We start from the raw sequence: 15,174 nt of genomic DNA on the forward strand, positions 1-15,174 counted from the left end.
TAATTTTTCCCTGTTTAATTTTGAATGATGCCTCCGAGAAAGAAGAAAGTTAGCGCAATACTGGGCGCTGCTGGAGAAGGTACTAGCCGAGAACCCCCGGCTGAGTTAGGACATAGCGAGGCTCAAAGTGCTACTCCCTTGCATGCTACCTCTATTCCTCTAGTGGCAGAAGAGCATGGAAGGGCTCCAGTCCCTCCGGCCCCTCAGCCTCCAGCCCCTCCCCCTGTTGCTCCAGATCAGGACTTGCGAGACGCAGTCCAGTTGTTGACTCAGTTAGTAGCCGCTTAGGCCCAGAGGCAGGGTGCGAGTCATGGTAATAGGGTTGTTAGTGCACGAGTTCATGATATCATTACTTTGGACCCTCCAGAAATTTTTGGGTCAAAACCAGATGAGGACCCACAGAACTTCATAGATGAGATATTGAGGACATTGCGGGTAATGCACGCTTCAGATGTTAAGTCGGTAGAGTTGGCCTCATATAGATTAAGGGATCTTGCTATTCATTGATATGTTATCTGGATGTCTTCTAGAGGGGTTAACGCGCCTCCACCTGTATGATAGAGTTTGTAGATGCTTTCTTTTGGCATTATATGCCGCCAGAGGTTCGACGGGCCAGAGCTGATAGGTTCCTGAACCTCAGATAGGGGAACTTGAGTGTTCAAGAGTATAGCCTTCATTTTAATTCTTTGGCCAGGTATGCTCCAGCCATGGTAGCTGATATGCGAGATCGCGTCCACCGATTTGTGAATGGTTGGGGCCACATTTGATTGATGATTGCTTGATGGTCTCACTTGAGGATGGTATGGATATTTCTCGTATTCAGGCCCATGCCTAGAATCTTGAGGAGCGACAGCAGAAGCGGGGGAGTAAGCGTGAATATGATAGGGGATATAGTAAGAGGGCCAGATCCTCAGGTGATATTAGTGAGTTCAGAGGGGACCAGAGGCAACAGTATTCTAGACGCTCTGGTCATTCAACAGCTAGTGCACCTCCGCTCTTTGCAGGCAAGAGATTTGATCGACCTATTCATTTCGGATCGGGTCAGAGTTCCAGAGTTTTAGGTTCTCAATATAGGGGTGATTCAGGTCAGATGAGGCCGCCTTTACCACGATGTACTCAGTGTGGTAAGCTACATTAGGGACAGTGCCGGTTAGGTTCGGATGTTTGTCATGCCTGCGGTCAGCCAGGCTATGTTATGCGTGACTATCCATCGAGAGGTGGTAGAGGTATTGTCCAACCTATAGGATCAGCAGCTGGTTTTTCATCATCTGTACGCCCTCCAGGGTAAAGCTCACAGACACCAGTAGGCCGTGGTAGAGGTAGAGGAGGAGCGTCCAGTACGAGTGGTTCTCAGCACCGTATTTATGCACTGGCTGGGCGAGAGGATCTTGAGTTTTCCCCCGATGTTGTCACAGGTATATTATCAGTATTCTCTCACGATGTATATACATTGGTTGATCTAGGTTCTACATTGTCATATGTTACTCCTTATGTTACTGGTCGGTTTGGGGTGAAACCTGATTCGATTAAACCTTTTAAGGTATCTACACCCGTTGGTGACCCAGTGATAGCTAGTCAGGTATATAGAAATTGTGTGGTTATAGTCTGTGACCATCATACTATGGCTGATTTGGTTGAATTAAATATGGTAGATTTTGATGTTATTATGGGTATAGATTGGTTGGCTTCTTGTTATGCCAATGTTGATTGTAGAACAGAAATGGTTCATTTTCAGTTTTCGAGAGGCAGTTCTAGAATGGACGGGTAATACAGCATCTCCAAGAGATAGGTTTATTTCCTATCTCAAGGCAAAGAATATGATTGCTAAAGGTTGTATTTATTATTTAGTCTGGGTTCAAGATACAGAAGCCAAGCCGCCGACTCTTCAGTCTGTCCCGGTAGTTAATGAGTTTCCGGATGTGTTTTCGAATGAGCTACCAGGTCTTCCACCAGAACGGGAGATTAATTTTGCCATTGATGTGCTACCGGATATCAAGCCCATATCTATTCCTCCTTATAGAATAGCACCTGCAGAATTGAGAGAGTTGAAAGATCAATTAAAAGATTAGCTAGAAAAAAGGCTTTATTAGGCTTAGCTCGTTGCCATGGGGAGCACCTGTGTTGTTTGTAAGAAAGAAAGATGGCTCCTTGCGAATGTGTATTTATTACAGATAGCTGAATAAGGTGACAATAAAGAACAAGTATCTGCTTCCAAGAATTGATAATTTATTTGATCAGCTACAGGGTTCCAAATGGTTCTCAAAATAGATTTACGATCCGGGTATCACCAGGTGAGAGTTAGAGAGAAAGACATTCCGAAAACGGCCTTCAGAACTAGATATGGTCATTTCGAGTTTTGGGTGATATCGTTCGGACTGACTAATGCACTGGGCGGTAATCATAGATTTGATGAATAGTATATTCAGGCCTTTCTTGGATTTTTTCGTGATCGTATTTGTCTATGATATCTTGGTATGTTCTCGATCTGAGGCAGAACATGCAGACCATTTACGTGTTGTCCTTAGAATTCTTCAGGCTCGAAAGTTATACGTAAAGTTCTCAAAATGTGAGTTTTGGTTGAATTCGGTCGCTTTTCAGCTGATGGTATTCGAGTGGATACCCAAAAGATTGTCGTGAAGACTTGGCCAAGACCTACAACACCTACTGAAGTTCATAGGTTTCTGGGGTTAGCAGGTTATTACAGAAGATTTGTAGAAGGTTTTTCTTCCATTTTTGCGCCGCTGACGAAGTTAACTCATAAATCAGCTAAATTTCAATGGACGGATGCTTGTGAATGTGGTTTTCAGGAGCTGAAGAATAGATTGACTTTGGCCCCGGTCCTGACACTTCCAGAAGGATCGGAGGGTTACGTTATTTATTGTGATGCTTCAGGTGTCGGACTAGGTTGTGTGTTGATGCAGCACGGTAAAGTTATTGCTTATGCTTCAAGGCAGTAGCGGAAGCATGAGAAAAACTACCCGACCCATGATCTAGAGTTGACTGCGGTGATTCATGCATTGAAGATGTGGAGGCATTATTTGTACAGCATTCATGTTGATATCTATACAGACCACAAGAGTCTCCAGTATATTTTCAAACAGAAAGAGTTGAATTTACGGCAAAGGCGACGATTAGAGATATTGAAAGATTATGATATTAGTATTTTATATCATCCTGGAAAGGTGAATGTGGTAGCTGATGCTCTTAGCCGCAAATCCATAGGTAGTTTATGTGACGTTCATCCAGAGAAAAGGGAGCTAGCTCATGGGCTCCAGCGTGATTGGCTAGCCTAGGAGTCCGATTATGGGATTCGGGCGATACAGAAGTCACTGTTCAGGATTCAGCTGTCTCGTCTTTAGTAGCTCAGGTGAAAGAGCGCCAGTATGAGGATCCCGTGTTAGTTCATTATAGAAATACGTTCTCTCAGAAGAAGAAGTCACCATTTGAGACTTCTGCAGATGGAGTTCTCAGGTACCATAGCAGACTATGTGTTCCCGATATTGCAGGGTTACGTCACCAAATTTTGGAAGAATCCCATTGTTCCCGTTATTATATTCATCTGGGAGCAACAAAGATGTATCATGACGTTAGGACAATTTACTGGCGGGATGGAATGAAGAAAGACATAGCAGAGTTCCTAGCTCAATGTCCTAACTGTCAGCAGGTAAAGATTGACCATCAGAAGCCCGGTGAATTATTGCAGGGTATTGAAATTCCGACTTAGAAATGGGAAGTAATCAATATGAATTTCATTACAGGCTTACCTCATTCTCAGTGTAAGTATGATTCCATATAGGTAATTGTGGATAGACTTCATATGGGTAATTGTGGATAGACTTACGAAATCGGCTCATTTTTTGCTTGTCAGGACTACATATTCAGCTAAAGATTATGCAAAGCTTTATATCAAGGAGATAGTACGAATCCATGGTGTTCCAATATCCATTATCTCTGACAGAGGTGCGCAGTTTACAGCTAACTTCTGGAAGTCTTTCCAAGAGGGTTTGGGAATTCAAGTGAGTTTTAGCACAAGATTTCACCCCCAAACTGATGGACAAGCTGAACGTACTATTCAGACTCTCAAAGATATGCTACGGGCATGTGTGTTAGATTTTGGAGGTAGTTGGGATGATCACTTACCGCTTATTGAGTTTGCCTATAACAATAGTTATCATTCCAGCATTCAGATGAACCCGTATGAGGCTTTACATGGGCAGAAATGCAGATCACCAATTGGATGGTTCAAAGTAGGGGAAACTAAGTTAATAGGGCCAGATTTGATCCAGCAAGCAGTGGAGAAGGTCAAGCTTATTGAGGACCGATAATTGACAGCCCAAAGTCGACAGAAGTCTTATACAGATAATCGCCGACGAAACCTGGAATTCCAAGTTAATGACAGCGTATTCTTGAAGGTGTCGCCGATGAAGGGCGTCATGAGGTTCTGTAAAAAGGGTAAGATTAGTCCTCGGTACATTGGACCTTATAGGATCGTACGCAAAGTAGGCCAGGTGGCCTATGAGTTAGAGCTGCCTTCAGATCTGGAGTCAGTCCATCCAGTTTTCCATGTATCAATGCTCCGCAAGTGCATTGGAAATCCTTCCAGAGTTATACCCATAGATGATGTTCAAGTTACTGAGCAATTGTCCTACGAATAAGTTCCCATTGCTATTCTAGATAGACAAGTTCGGAGATTAAGAACCAAAGATGTCGGAGAAACAATAATAGAGAAGAAATGACTTGCGAAGCTGAGGAAGATATGAAGTCCAGGTATCCACATTTGTTTCCACCCCCAGAGGAGGTTCAGACAGAGACACCATTGTTTTCAGGTGCGTAATGCTTTATTTTTATGATGTTTTGGTCGTGTGTGGCCATTATTGTTGTTGTTGTTGTAGCCCCGTGAGGCGTTGTATATTTTGGGTTGTTATGACAGGATAGTAGTATCATATTTACAGGAGAAATTCTGGCGAAATTTTTGTAGAATTCCTAAGGGTCTAACATTCGAGGATGAATGTTTCTAAAGGGGAAGGATATTGCACGTCGCATTTTTGTACGTTGAGTTTTGCCAAGTACTAGTTGTCCTAGTCATGGGAAGCAGGACAAATTTTTTGAGGTCATGAGGATAGATATGTCCATCTTGGGTATATAAGAGAGTAAAACCATGTTTAGTAAGCTTCGGGGAGGTTTAAGACTTGTCGGATCATCGGAGTTAAGTTTCAGCGAAAGTTCGACAAAGTGTCACATTATGGCATAATATGTGGCTCTCAGAGCACAACATGTGGGCCGTAAAGCACGCTTTGAGAGACGCAATTGTGCAGCATAGTGTGACAGAAAATTTTGGTGATGTTGCAAGGTCTGCTACACAACATGCGGCTCTTAAACAGCGCTTTGTGTCGCCGCAAACCTCGATGCATGTTGTGTTGGTCCAGAATTTTCTGGACTACTATAAATAGACCCACTTCGACCCTAAATCATTATTTCACCATTTTTGGGCCTAGAAACTTCCAAAACTCTCTCTACAAGTCCTCACATGATCTAAGACCAAAATCAAGGGCAAACTAAGTGATTCTAACAAAAAGAATTCCATGATCATCATTAGATTGTTCTTCCTCTTGTGGTGTTGAATTTGGAGACTTCTTGGAGGTGAAGGAATTTCAAACTTAGAGTGATCCTTATGATTGAAGGTAAGATTATCACTCCATCTTCATGTTTATAGCATTATTTGGCATTTACACAACTTATGGGAAGGAGAAATTGTGAAAGAAAGGTTTAAGTTGTGCTAGAACTTGTTGTTAGCTATGTTTGAGTTATGAATTGTTCTAGACTTGGTATGGTTGTGATGTTGTTGGGCTGGTTTGTGCAAATAAAGTTGTAATATGAAGTTGTTGGATTGTTAAGTGAGTTGTGAAGATGAAAAGGAACTAGTGAAGGATTATTGGTACCGAAATACGTATAGGATTGAGGAAAACAACCTACATGAATCTAATGCACATGAGGTGTTCGACAAAATGTCTAATGAGTTCTCTTATAAGTTATGAACCCATCGTTGATAAAGATACTTTATTTACTGTAGATAATCATTCCTAGAGCGTACGAGGACTCGCGGGATCCGTATAACCAAGGAGACAAGGTATGTTAAGGCTAACCCTTTCTTTCCTAAGACATGATTCCTTGTTTTGAACCTATACATGATATCCATAATATCCCTATTCTTAGAAATGCTAGAAGCTCATAGTTCTTAAAGTTCTTATGATATTGTTGATAAATATTCTCTATGATGAAGATGATTATGATGATTCTATAATGGCAATTGGAGGTTCACCGACCTTATGTCACTCCGATAGAGTTGTAAAGTTTCCTTTGGATTCTCATGTATACTATCTATATATTTATGTATTTTCTCACACCGAGCCGCGCTATAGTCGGCCGGGTACGGCACCTATTGTGCACACCGCTACAGTTGAGTACAGATAACACCGAGCCTTGTTATGACCGGGTACGAAGGACACCGAGCCTACATGGACGGGTACGGTATTATTATGTATGTATGTATGTATGATAACGTTTTCTTTAGAGAAAAGTTAAGTAGGCATAACAGCCGCCCTCTGAGCTATAATTTGATCTATTCATCTCATGTTATTCGCATTCTTTCATTATGATGCTATTCATGCCTTACATACTCAGTACATTATTCGTACTGACGTCCTTTTCTTGTGGACGCTGCGTTCATGCCCGCAGGTAGTCAAGGAGACGGAAAAGATCCTTAGGTGTTTCATCAGCGACTTCTCAGGAGCGCTCCACTTGCATCGGAGCTGCAGTCTAGTGGTATTATTCTCTTGTGTACATATTTGGGCACAGCGGGGTCCTGTCCCGTCTTTATGATGTTATGCACTCCTTGTAGAGGCTCGTAGACAGATGTATATAGTTCGATGTTCCATAACCTTACCGGTTCATATTTTTGTACATCATTTTTGGCAGGCCTTGTCGGCTTGTCTATATATATATATATATATAATATGGACATAGTTGATGATGATCATATAGATGAGCTATTATTTTTATGGATTCATGCCCTTATAGATTATAATATTCATAAGTTATCTTTCATGGCCCACCTAGAGTGATAATGAGAAGCATGTTAAGAGGTCTTTCGGTAGGTTAGCTCCGGGTGCCCGTCATGGCCCTCTGGCTGGGTCGTAAAGAAATACTTGCTAGGAATACCATGGCTGGTGCTCAATGTAACACCCTTATTATATGTAATGACTCTTAGTATTTAACATTATCCTTTGGTTGATTCAAAAAAAAATATTAAGTTTGATTTTGCCGATTAAGTTTTTTATTTGCTTTATTTACACTTTCCAAGTGAATAAGAGGACTTCATCTATGTTCTTTATTAGATTCTTGGACTTCATCAAATTCTATTATTTTTTCTTTACTTAATTCCTTCTTTTTGCGACACCATTGTTTGTGGTTTTCCAATTAGAAGTTTTCATTTGGACAGAATCTCATTTTACCTTTAGATATTTAAGAAAATGGTACTAAAGATATTCTTCATCTTTATTAGATTATTTAGTTATACTCATGCTCTAACTAATTTAATTTTCACATAACCATACCGAAAGATAATCAGTGCGAGTGACAAAATAAGAATATCCTCAATCAACATGAATTTTTATGGATCAGAAAAACATATATATGAATCAATGCTAATAATTTATTCATATGCCCTTTCTCACATTTTAAAGAATTAATGATGATGTGATCATTTTTTCGTTGAGACAAGATTCACAAGTTGCATATAATATAATTCAATAATTCAGAATCATATCGGCCAAGATAACTTTAGTTTCTTTTCTAATATAACTCTTTTCTGTCAAACATAATCGACCAAGTCTACCATACCAAATTAGTATATGTTTGCTTGCTTGATTCTCTATTTATTTTAAGGTACGGAATATGCGTAATCGAATTAGCAATCACATGCCAGGTAATATATAATTAAAAGAACGTTTGAAATAATTAACTTCACAGACACAACATTTTATATTGTTGTCCTGGACAAATTACGTTTACAAGAATGAAAATAATTGTACTCTCCATTTTTTTTTTTTTAACATTTTTATTGCAAATACAGCATGATTATCTCACCATATGCTGAAAGAAGAAACTAATACATGAATAATTAATTTTCAAAAATAATCCCTAGAATATGTGCTTCACAGCTCCAGGGAGGTGAGTCTTCATGAAGTAATCCTCCCATATGATGCAACTTGGATCAAAGTTGAGCACATCATCCATGTTGCATTCTTTCATTGCCATTCTCAACCCCTCTGTGTTAGCATCATCAAAGCTAACAAAAAAAGAAAAAGAATATAAGTTTTAGAAGTGTACTTTATTAGTCTGAGAGTTGATTTTACTGATGCTAATTAAGCAACTATAAGTACTCCTCGCTCCTTTCAATTTATGTTACCTAGTTTAAATCGATATAGAGTTTTAAAAAAATTACGATTTTGAAACTTGTGATCTTAAATACGGATTGAATAGAGCGGGTCAAAACGGCTAAGCTAATAAATGGGCCGGTCATTAATTACTCAAACTTGGGTAGGTTATATTTACCCGGGCTAGCTTTGCTACCCCTAGTCTACAACATGTTATAGCATATCTGTCGCTATAAATTTTGAAACTTGTGATTTTAAACATGTCATAACATTTGTGTGGTTAAAAAGCTTCTCATTAAATAAAATGAAAAGTGTAAAGCTAATTGTTTTCAAATTTATAATTACATCATTCTTTTTAAAACGGACTAAAAAGGAAAGTGCATCACATATACCTAATGAAGTAATTGGGAAAGAGATAAAAAATTCAAAGATTCAAATACCTTCCATGGAAAAGCAAATAAGGTTTGTAGAGTTCAGCTAGACGTATAGCCATATCAATCTTCCTTTTCGTATCCTTGTATGTTTTGTCAAAACTACGCCATGATAATAGATTTGCCAACTCAAGTATCTAAGACATAAGAAATAAACCACAAGTTAGTTTCACCGAATTTATCATGATCAACAATAAAAAGTTTTTGGCACACAATAAAGGGTTTTAACCATAGGCAATCATAATTTACTTAACAGTTTGATTAATTAATTACTAACTGTAAACTCGCATTAGCCATGAACTCATTTTTTTGATAAAATTCACAAATAGCCGTTTTTCAAGTCTTGTAATTATATCGAACAATAATCACTGACCTGGAGTTAATTCCAAAAGTGAAACTACACGATACAGCTATTTTCTTGAAGATTGGGCCGGGCTTAAGGGTTAAAGTACTATTCAATATGAGCCAACCTTTAGGGCCTTATGAATTTGTTCCTTTGGGCTTTAATCCAAAAGACACAACATTTGAATTCCCTAATTCACTGATGAAATTCACAAATAGCCATCTTTCAGCTCCTATAATTGAAAAATAGCCACTGTTATGGAATTTCAAAGTTCACGTGTGAAACTCCAAGCTATTTTTCAATAATAGGGAAGAAAAGTGTCCAAGCATTCCATATATGGGATTTGCAAAAGAGATGGTTCAAACGAATTTCATTTCAAGATGGGCTATTCAACTCTTTAGATGGTTACTTTTAAGTACCTAAAACATCAGCCAGGGAAAATTGTATCAAGATGAAAAAATATTACTATATATTAAAAAGAAACCTTTAACAGTGGCCAATAATAGGTTGAAATGTATTTTCGAAAGCTATCCATGCTGTTAAATAGTGTAGGCATCCCCACTTTGATGATGTTCCCATCTTTGTTGATCCATGGATTTTTGGTGAAGTAATTAAACAAGAACAATCGAATATCAGAAGATTTTAGGGGATTTCTTCTAGAAGAACTGATGTGATATATCAATCCTTGAGAAGAATTATATTGATTTCCAGTATGTGCTATAATTGCTGCAAGGATTGCATTCACCACCATATCACCTGGAATCTGTAATTAAAGAGGTGAAAAGGGTAAAAATATTTTCCTTATAATTTAGCAAAGAGTTTAAGTTATATATATCAACACACGATAAATATATTTTTTACACTAGATATTTATAAGCAAGCCTTTTAAAAATGTAGCATTTATAATCTTACAATATGACATGTTACCTATTACAATACGTAAAAATGACCCGATAGTGTAAACATTCTTTACACTAACGGTGCAAATAACTTAAGAGATTCCGTTCTTTTTCTTGGGAGATATGTACTCCCTTCATTCTAATTTATATAACATAATTTGAATAGGCACAAATTTGTTTAAGAAAAAATAATGATTTTTGAAAGTTATGATCTTAAAATGCCAATACATTTGTGCGGCTATAAAAAATTTTAAATATGTGCCTTAAACATGTCATGATCTTAGTGCGGCTTTAAAAAAACTCTCATTAAGAGTAAAAAAAAAAGAAGTGTCAAGTTAACTATTTTCAAATATAAGAATATTAGTTTTTTCTTAAAACAGATCAATAAAAAAAAAATCATATAAAATGAAACTGATAGTACCATAAATTGAACTTAGTATATAGAGAGCACATACCGCGTCAATATAAGAATTTGGGTCACCGAAGCTGAAATTCAACACTCCTTTACCATATGCCAAAATAAAAGAATCCACTGTCCTGCAATTGAAAATATATGAGAGACATGAGTCACTTCTTTAAATGCTGTGCTTTATTTTAATTATCATGATCTCAAGAATTTGAGTAACACTAGTTGTCCAATTAGTGATGGTCATAATAAAAAAGGATGTATTTTGGAATTTATAAATTTTGGTGATTCACTTACTTCACTCCTTCAATCCATCCTGGAAATGGCTCTTTATAAGTGCTAGTGATAATTGTTGGACGTATTATAGCAAGTTGTAAATTCTCCTTATAGTGACCTAAAAGCATCTCTCCCATGGCTTTTGTGAAGGAATATGTGTTTGGCCATCCATGCATAGTTGCCCTAAAAGATCAATATAAGCCATGTTAATGTAATAAAAACAATTGGTAAGTATGACTTTGTTGCATCAATAAAAAGATCAATGGTTAATTCCACGGCTCAAACCGACGAAGACAACTTTTATTATTAATGCTCCAATGTTTATTAGACTACAATAATAATGCATTTTTCTTTCAATATCAATATATATAAGTTAAATCACAAAACAACTTCTATATATATTATTTAAAAAATTCTATGAGTTGAGACTTTGCCAACCTTTGAATGCCTAGATCTCTCATGGCCATTGTTACTTCCTTTATTGTCAAGTTTTGAGCTTCAAGTTCCTTGAGTTTGTCCTCTATCACTTTCCTCTCCACATCAATGTCTAATTTTGTGTCTTTGTTGAGTGTCTCACCCAAACTGAATGATTTCTCTGGTATTACTCCTTCCCCTTCTCCACAAACATATGCTACGACAAAGATTATTATAAGACAAGTTCTTCAAGAAATTTTAACAATAATAATATATACTTTGTTTGTCTCAATTTATGCGGTGGTGTTTGATTGAACACGGAGTTTAAGAAAGAAATAAAAACTTTTGAAACATGTGGTCAAAAACAAGCGATAGCAGTTGTGTGGCCGTAAATCATCACGTTAAAGGCAATACGACATTCAGTGGCGGAGACAAGATTCCTATCAAGAGGATTCAACATCTACGTATACAATGTGTTTCCGGCTAAGGGGGTTCGAATATTTCGGCCCTCAAGCTCCGCAACTAAAGATATTCTTTTTTGAATAAACTAGAAGGCAAAGTATTGCCACATAAAATAGGTCGGAAAAAGTACATCAAAAGAGAATCACATATTTTTGTTTCAAAAATAAATAACATAATTAAGGTCCCTTATGAAGATCTTTAAAAACTGACCAGTGGATACATGAGCAATAATGTTCACATTTTCACATCTTTTAGCAAACTTGAGGACGTTAAGGGCACCTAGGACATTGATATTCATGGCAATATCATATCTACAAGAAGAACAAAAAGGATATTAGTGAAATTAACAATAGGGAAACTAAGTAAATTGAATCAAATTAAATTATGTCTATTAAATAAGATGTATTATGCATACCTCTCATCAAATCTAGTAGTTGCAGCTGAATTTATGATTATGTCAATTTCTTTTGACATTTTATCTTTCATCTCTGAGTTTTCAATCCCAAAATCCTCAAATGAAATGTCACCAGCGACTGGAAATACCTTCTCTTTTATGAGAGAGTTCAGGTTATTTGCACCTATCTTTTCTCTTAGAACACTAAACAATTGAGTCTGCATAACCTGTGAAAACTTGCAAATATTAACGTCGGAGCCAGATTTTTCATTAAGATCAGCATACAAAATATAAATAAATTAACACATGGAGAAGACAAGAAAATTCAACATTTACGATATAAAACAATTTTCTGGCCAATTGGGTAGGAATGAACCCCCTTGCACCACGTAGCTCCCCCCCCCCCCCCCCAACCACCCCACTTGTACTCCCAGACAATATCAATATTGTTCGTTTTATTTTTCAGGTAATTACTAGCTCCACTTTACATATAATTATTTCTTCGATAATATATATGATAATGTAAAAAAAAAAAAAAATACTATCAATATAGAGGAGTTAAACTCTTGATAGTAAATACTTAGAGATCTCTACACAAGTATTGGATCGGGTTCAATGTTTATATTTCTTAGCATGTATACATAGATTATACAAAAATCATACACGGGTATAAATACATTATACATGAATTATGCATAATATATATTCACCATCTATTTTATATTTAATCAATTGAATGGACGGTTGTCTAAGTTCATCCTTCAAATATTACTACCACTTATATGCGAGAAATTGCCTAGGTTATTTTGCTATAACAAGAAAAAAAAAAAGAAAAAAAAAATCTAACATCCATTAAATATAAGATGTGGCAAAAGAGAAACACACCTCCCGTATATTTTACAATGACTTAGGTTAGGTAACTTCTTTGGTCCATTATTTACTCTCTCGACTCTAATATAGTTAGACATTATGTTCCCGTCTCTATGTATTCACTTTTTGGATATTAATTGACATGTAAGGTTGTAGGCCTAAACCCCACCACCATAATTGTTTTTTCTTTGAAACAGAACTAATAGTAATTCTATGAGGTTCGACGTTTTTTTCCTTTCCATAACGCCTCATCTAATATAGTTAAGACATCATGTTCCCATCTCCATGTTCACTTTCTAACGTTAATTGATAGGTACGGGTCCAGGGTCTAACCTTTCCCCCAGAATAATGATATTTTCTATATAGAAAAAAAATCTAATATAATTAAGAAGGATTTTGAATAAATCTCGTACACAAAGTCCTTTTATCATAACAAAATAGTGATGGAACTTTTTGTACCTAGAAGTTCCTCTTATGTTTGGTCAGGAAGCAGTTAGAGCAAATAAATTAGGAACTATTTTTATTAGAAAATTTAGAGTCAGTTCTAGTGAATAAGGACAATTTTCGTGCAAGAAATGAACCTGTATCTCAATATATGATGCATAATACATAGTATTACTATCTTTTTAACAAGGAAAACAAACAAATTAATGAAAAAGTATTGCATAAGCATGGGAAAAAAGACTTCCATTTCAGCAAAAGAAGACATTCTTGGAACATTAATAAAGACAGGTCTTAATATAAAATATTCTTAATAGTATTGTTCAAATTAAATGAACTCTTCGGGGAACAAAGTCGTCTTTGGTAGAAAGTGTTTTAACAGCAAAATAAAACATTCTAGCACGGATTCAGATTATTCGAGCTCAAACGTGAGTAATGGACACCAAATAATTAAGAAATCAAAAAAAAAAAATAGATGATGAAATCAAATAATGAAAAACAAACAAAAAAATACAATATGCTTTACCTCATTAGTAAATCGTTTTTGGGCTGATTTTGTGTCTGCAGCTCTTACCAGAAGGAATAATTTTTTCACATTTGGTTGAATCCGAAGTATCTTCTCAACCAGAACTACATATTACAAAAACAAATAAAAAAAAACACATATAAGTAATTTTTTTAAAGCTTAAGTGAACTGATAGTATTTATACTATGATAAAGTTTCTTGATAGCAAAATAAAAATTATAGTTCCTTGCATCACTGATTTCTAGCCTTTTTGATCAAGTTTATGAAAGTCTAAAAGTGCTCATTTTTAAAAAAATGTAGTAGCAGAAGTTGTTCTCAACCTTTAAGCAAAAGCTGAAAAAAATTGTTTCTTCTAAAATTAAGTGTTTTTGATCATGAATACCCATATCAAACCAAATTAAATTTCCTATTTATAACTTCGTTTTCCAAATTTGACATTTGAAAGTACTTTCTTAAAAAATTAGCTAAATAAGGATTCTTATAAAAAATACTTCTCCAAAGATTTAGCCAAACACAATCTACGACTCTCTTGGATCATTTTTTCAGTAAGCACTTTTGATAAGAAATAAATTTCTCAAAATAAGTTGATTTCGGCAGCACCTAAGAGAAGACTAAAGGGAAAATAACACTTTCGATGCTCACAAAACCTGGGGACTTGACACTTGGAAACTGGGAAGTTTGCTAATTACAAAAGTTTAGAACGCTATAATAACAAATAATATGTAAGAGAGGGAGAGAATGTGTGTACTTTTTGCAAGGAAACCAGTAGCACCAGTAATGAAAATAGTCTTGCCATCTAGAAAAGGTTCAATATTAGACGCTTCCATGGTGTAATCAAGAATTTGGGCAGCTAAATTTTATTGTAAACACTTGATCTCATGCACTATACAAAATAGTGATTTTTTTTAAAAAATGATAGTATTTTGATATGAAACTCATGCACTCATCTCTCAATATATATAGAGGCAGAAAAAAACTTGAAGAGCACAAATTAAACGATTTTAAAGAGGCGGCTTCAATAATTAACACTGTAGGTTTTCCACTTACCTAAAATTTAGGTCACCTCATTTCCTTAAGTCAAGGGTACTCACTTTCTCCTTTACACGCTTTTTAAGAAATCATAAATGAAAGTGTATTTTTACTATATTACCCTTATCTCTCTCCAATAAATTATACTCTAATCAATACTGGTTACTTTGAAAAAAAGTTAATGGTAAGGATAAAATAGGGAAAACTTAATTAATTGTATCTTGATTTTGTAAATGGACAAGTATTTT

General features: G+C 36.1%; 1 protein-coding gene across 1 annotated transcript; it reads right to left on the reverse strand.

Moving 5' to 3' along the window:
• Positions 1-7,990: 7,990 nt before the first annotated feature.
• On the reverse strand, positions 7,991-14,833 carry LOC132065455 (fatty acyl-CoA reductase 1-like). Its single transcript, XM_059458860.1, has 10 exons — positions 14,646-14,833; positions 13,898-14,001; positions 12,082-12,287; positions 11,877-11,977; positions 11,229-11,421; positions 10,812-10,973; positions 10,564-10,645; positions 9,694-9,972; positions 8,876-9,003; positions 7,991-8,347 (listed from the first exon to the last, which is right to left on the reverse strand). The coding sequence occupies exons 1-10, from the start codon at positions 14,722-14,724 to the stop codon at positions 8,200-8,202; spliced, it is 1,482 nt and encodes a 493-aa protein (XP_059314843.1). The 5' UTR covers positions 14,725-14,833; the 3' UTR covers positions 7,991-8,199.
• Positions 14,834-15,174: the final 341 nt, after the last annotated feature.

The sequence above is a fragment of the Lycium ferocissimum genome, chromosome 7 (assembly GCF_029784015.1).
Source record: "Lycium ferocissimum isolate CSIRO_LF1 chromosome 7, AGI_CSIRO_Lferr_CH_V1, whole genome shotgun sequence".
Classification (NCBI taxonomy): Eukaryota; Viridiplantae; Streptophyta; class Magnoliopsida; order Solanales; family Solanaceae; genus Lycium; species Lycium ferocissimum.

Coding starts and splice junctions, on each gene's coding strand:
- LOC132065455 (XM_059458860.1), bottom strand. CDS start 14,724: ATGGAAGCGTCTAATATTGAACCTTTTCTAGATGGCAAGACTATTTTC. Junction 12,288..13,897: donor AAAAACGATTTACTAATGAG/GTAAAGCATATT, acceptor AAGTTTTCACAG/GTTATGCAGACTCAATTGTT. Junction 11,422..11,876: donor TATTGCTCATGTATCCACTG/GTCAGTTTTTAA, acceptor TCTTTGTCGTAG/CATATGTTTGTGGAGAAGGG.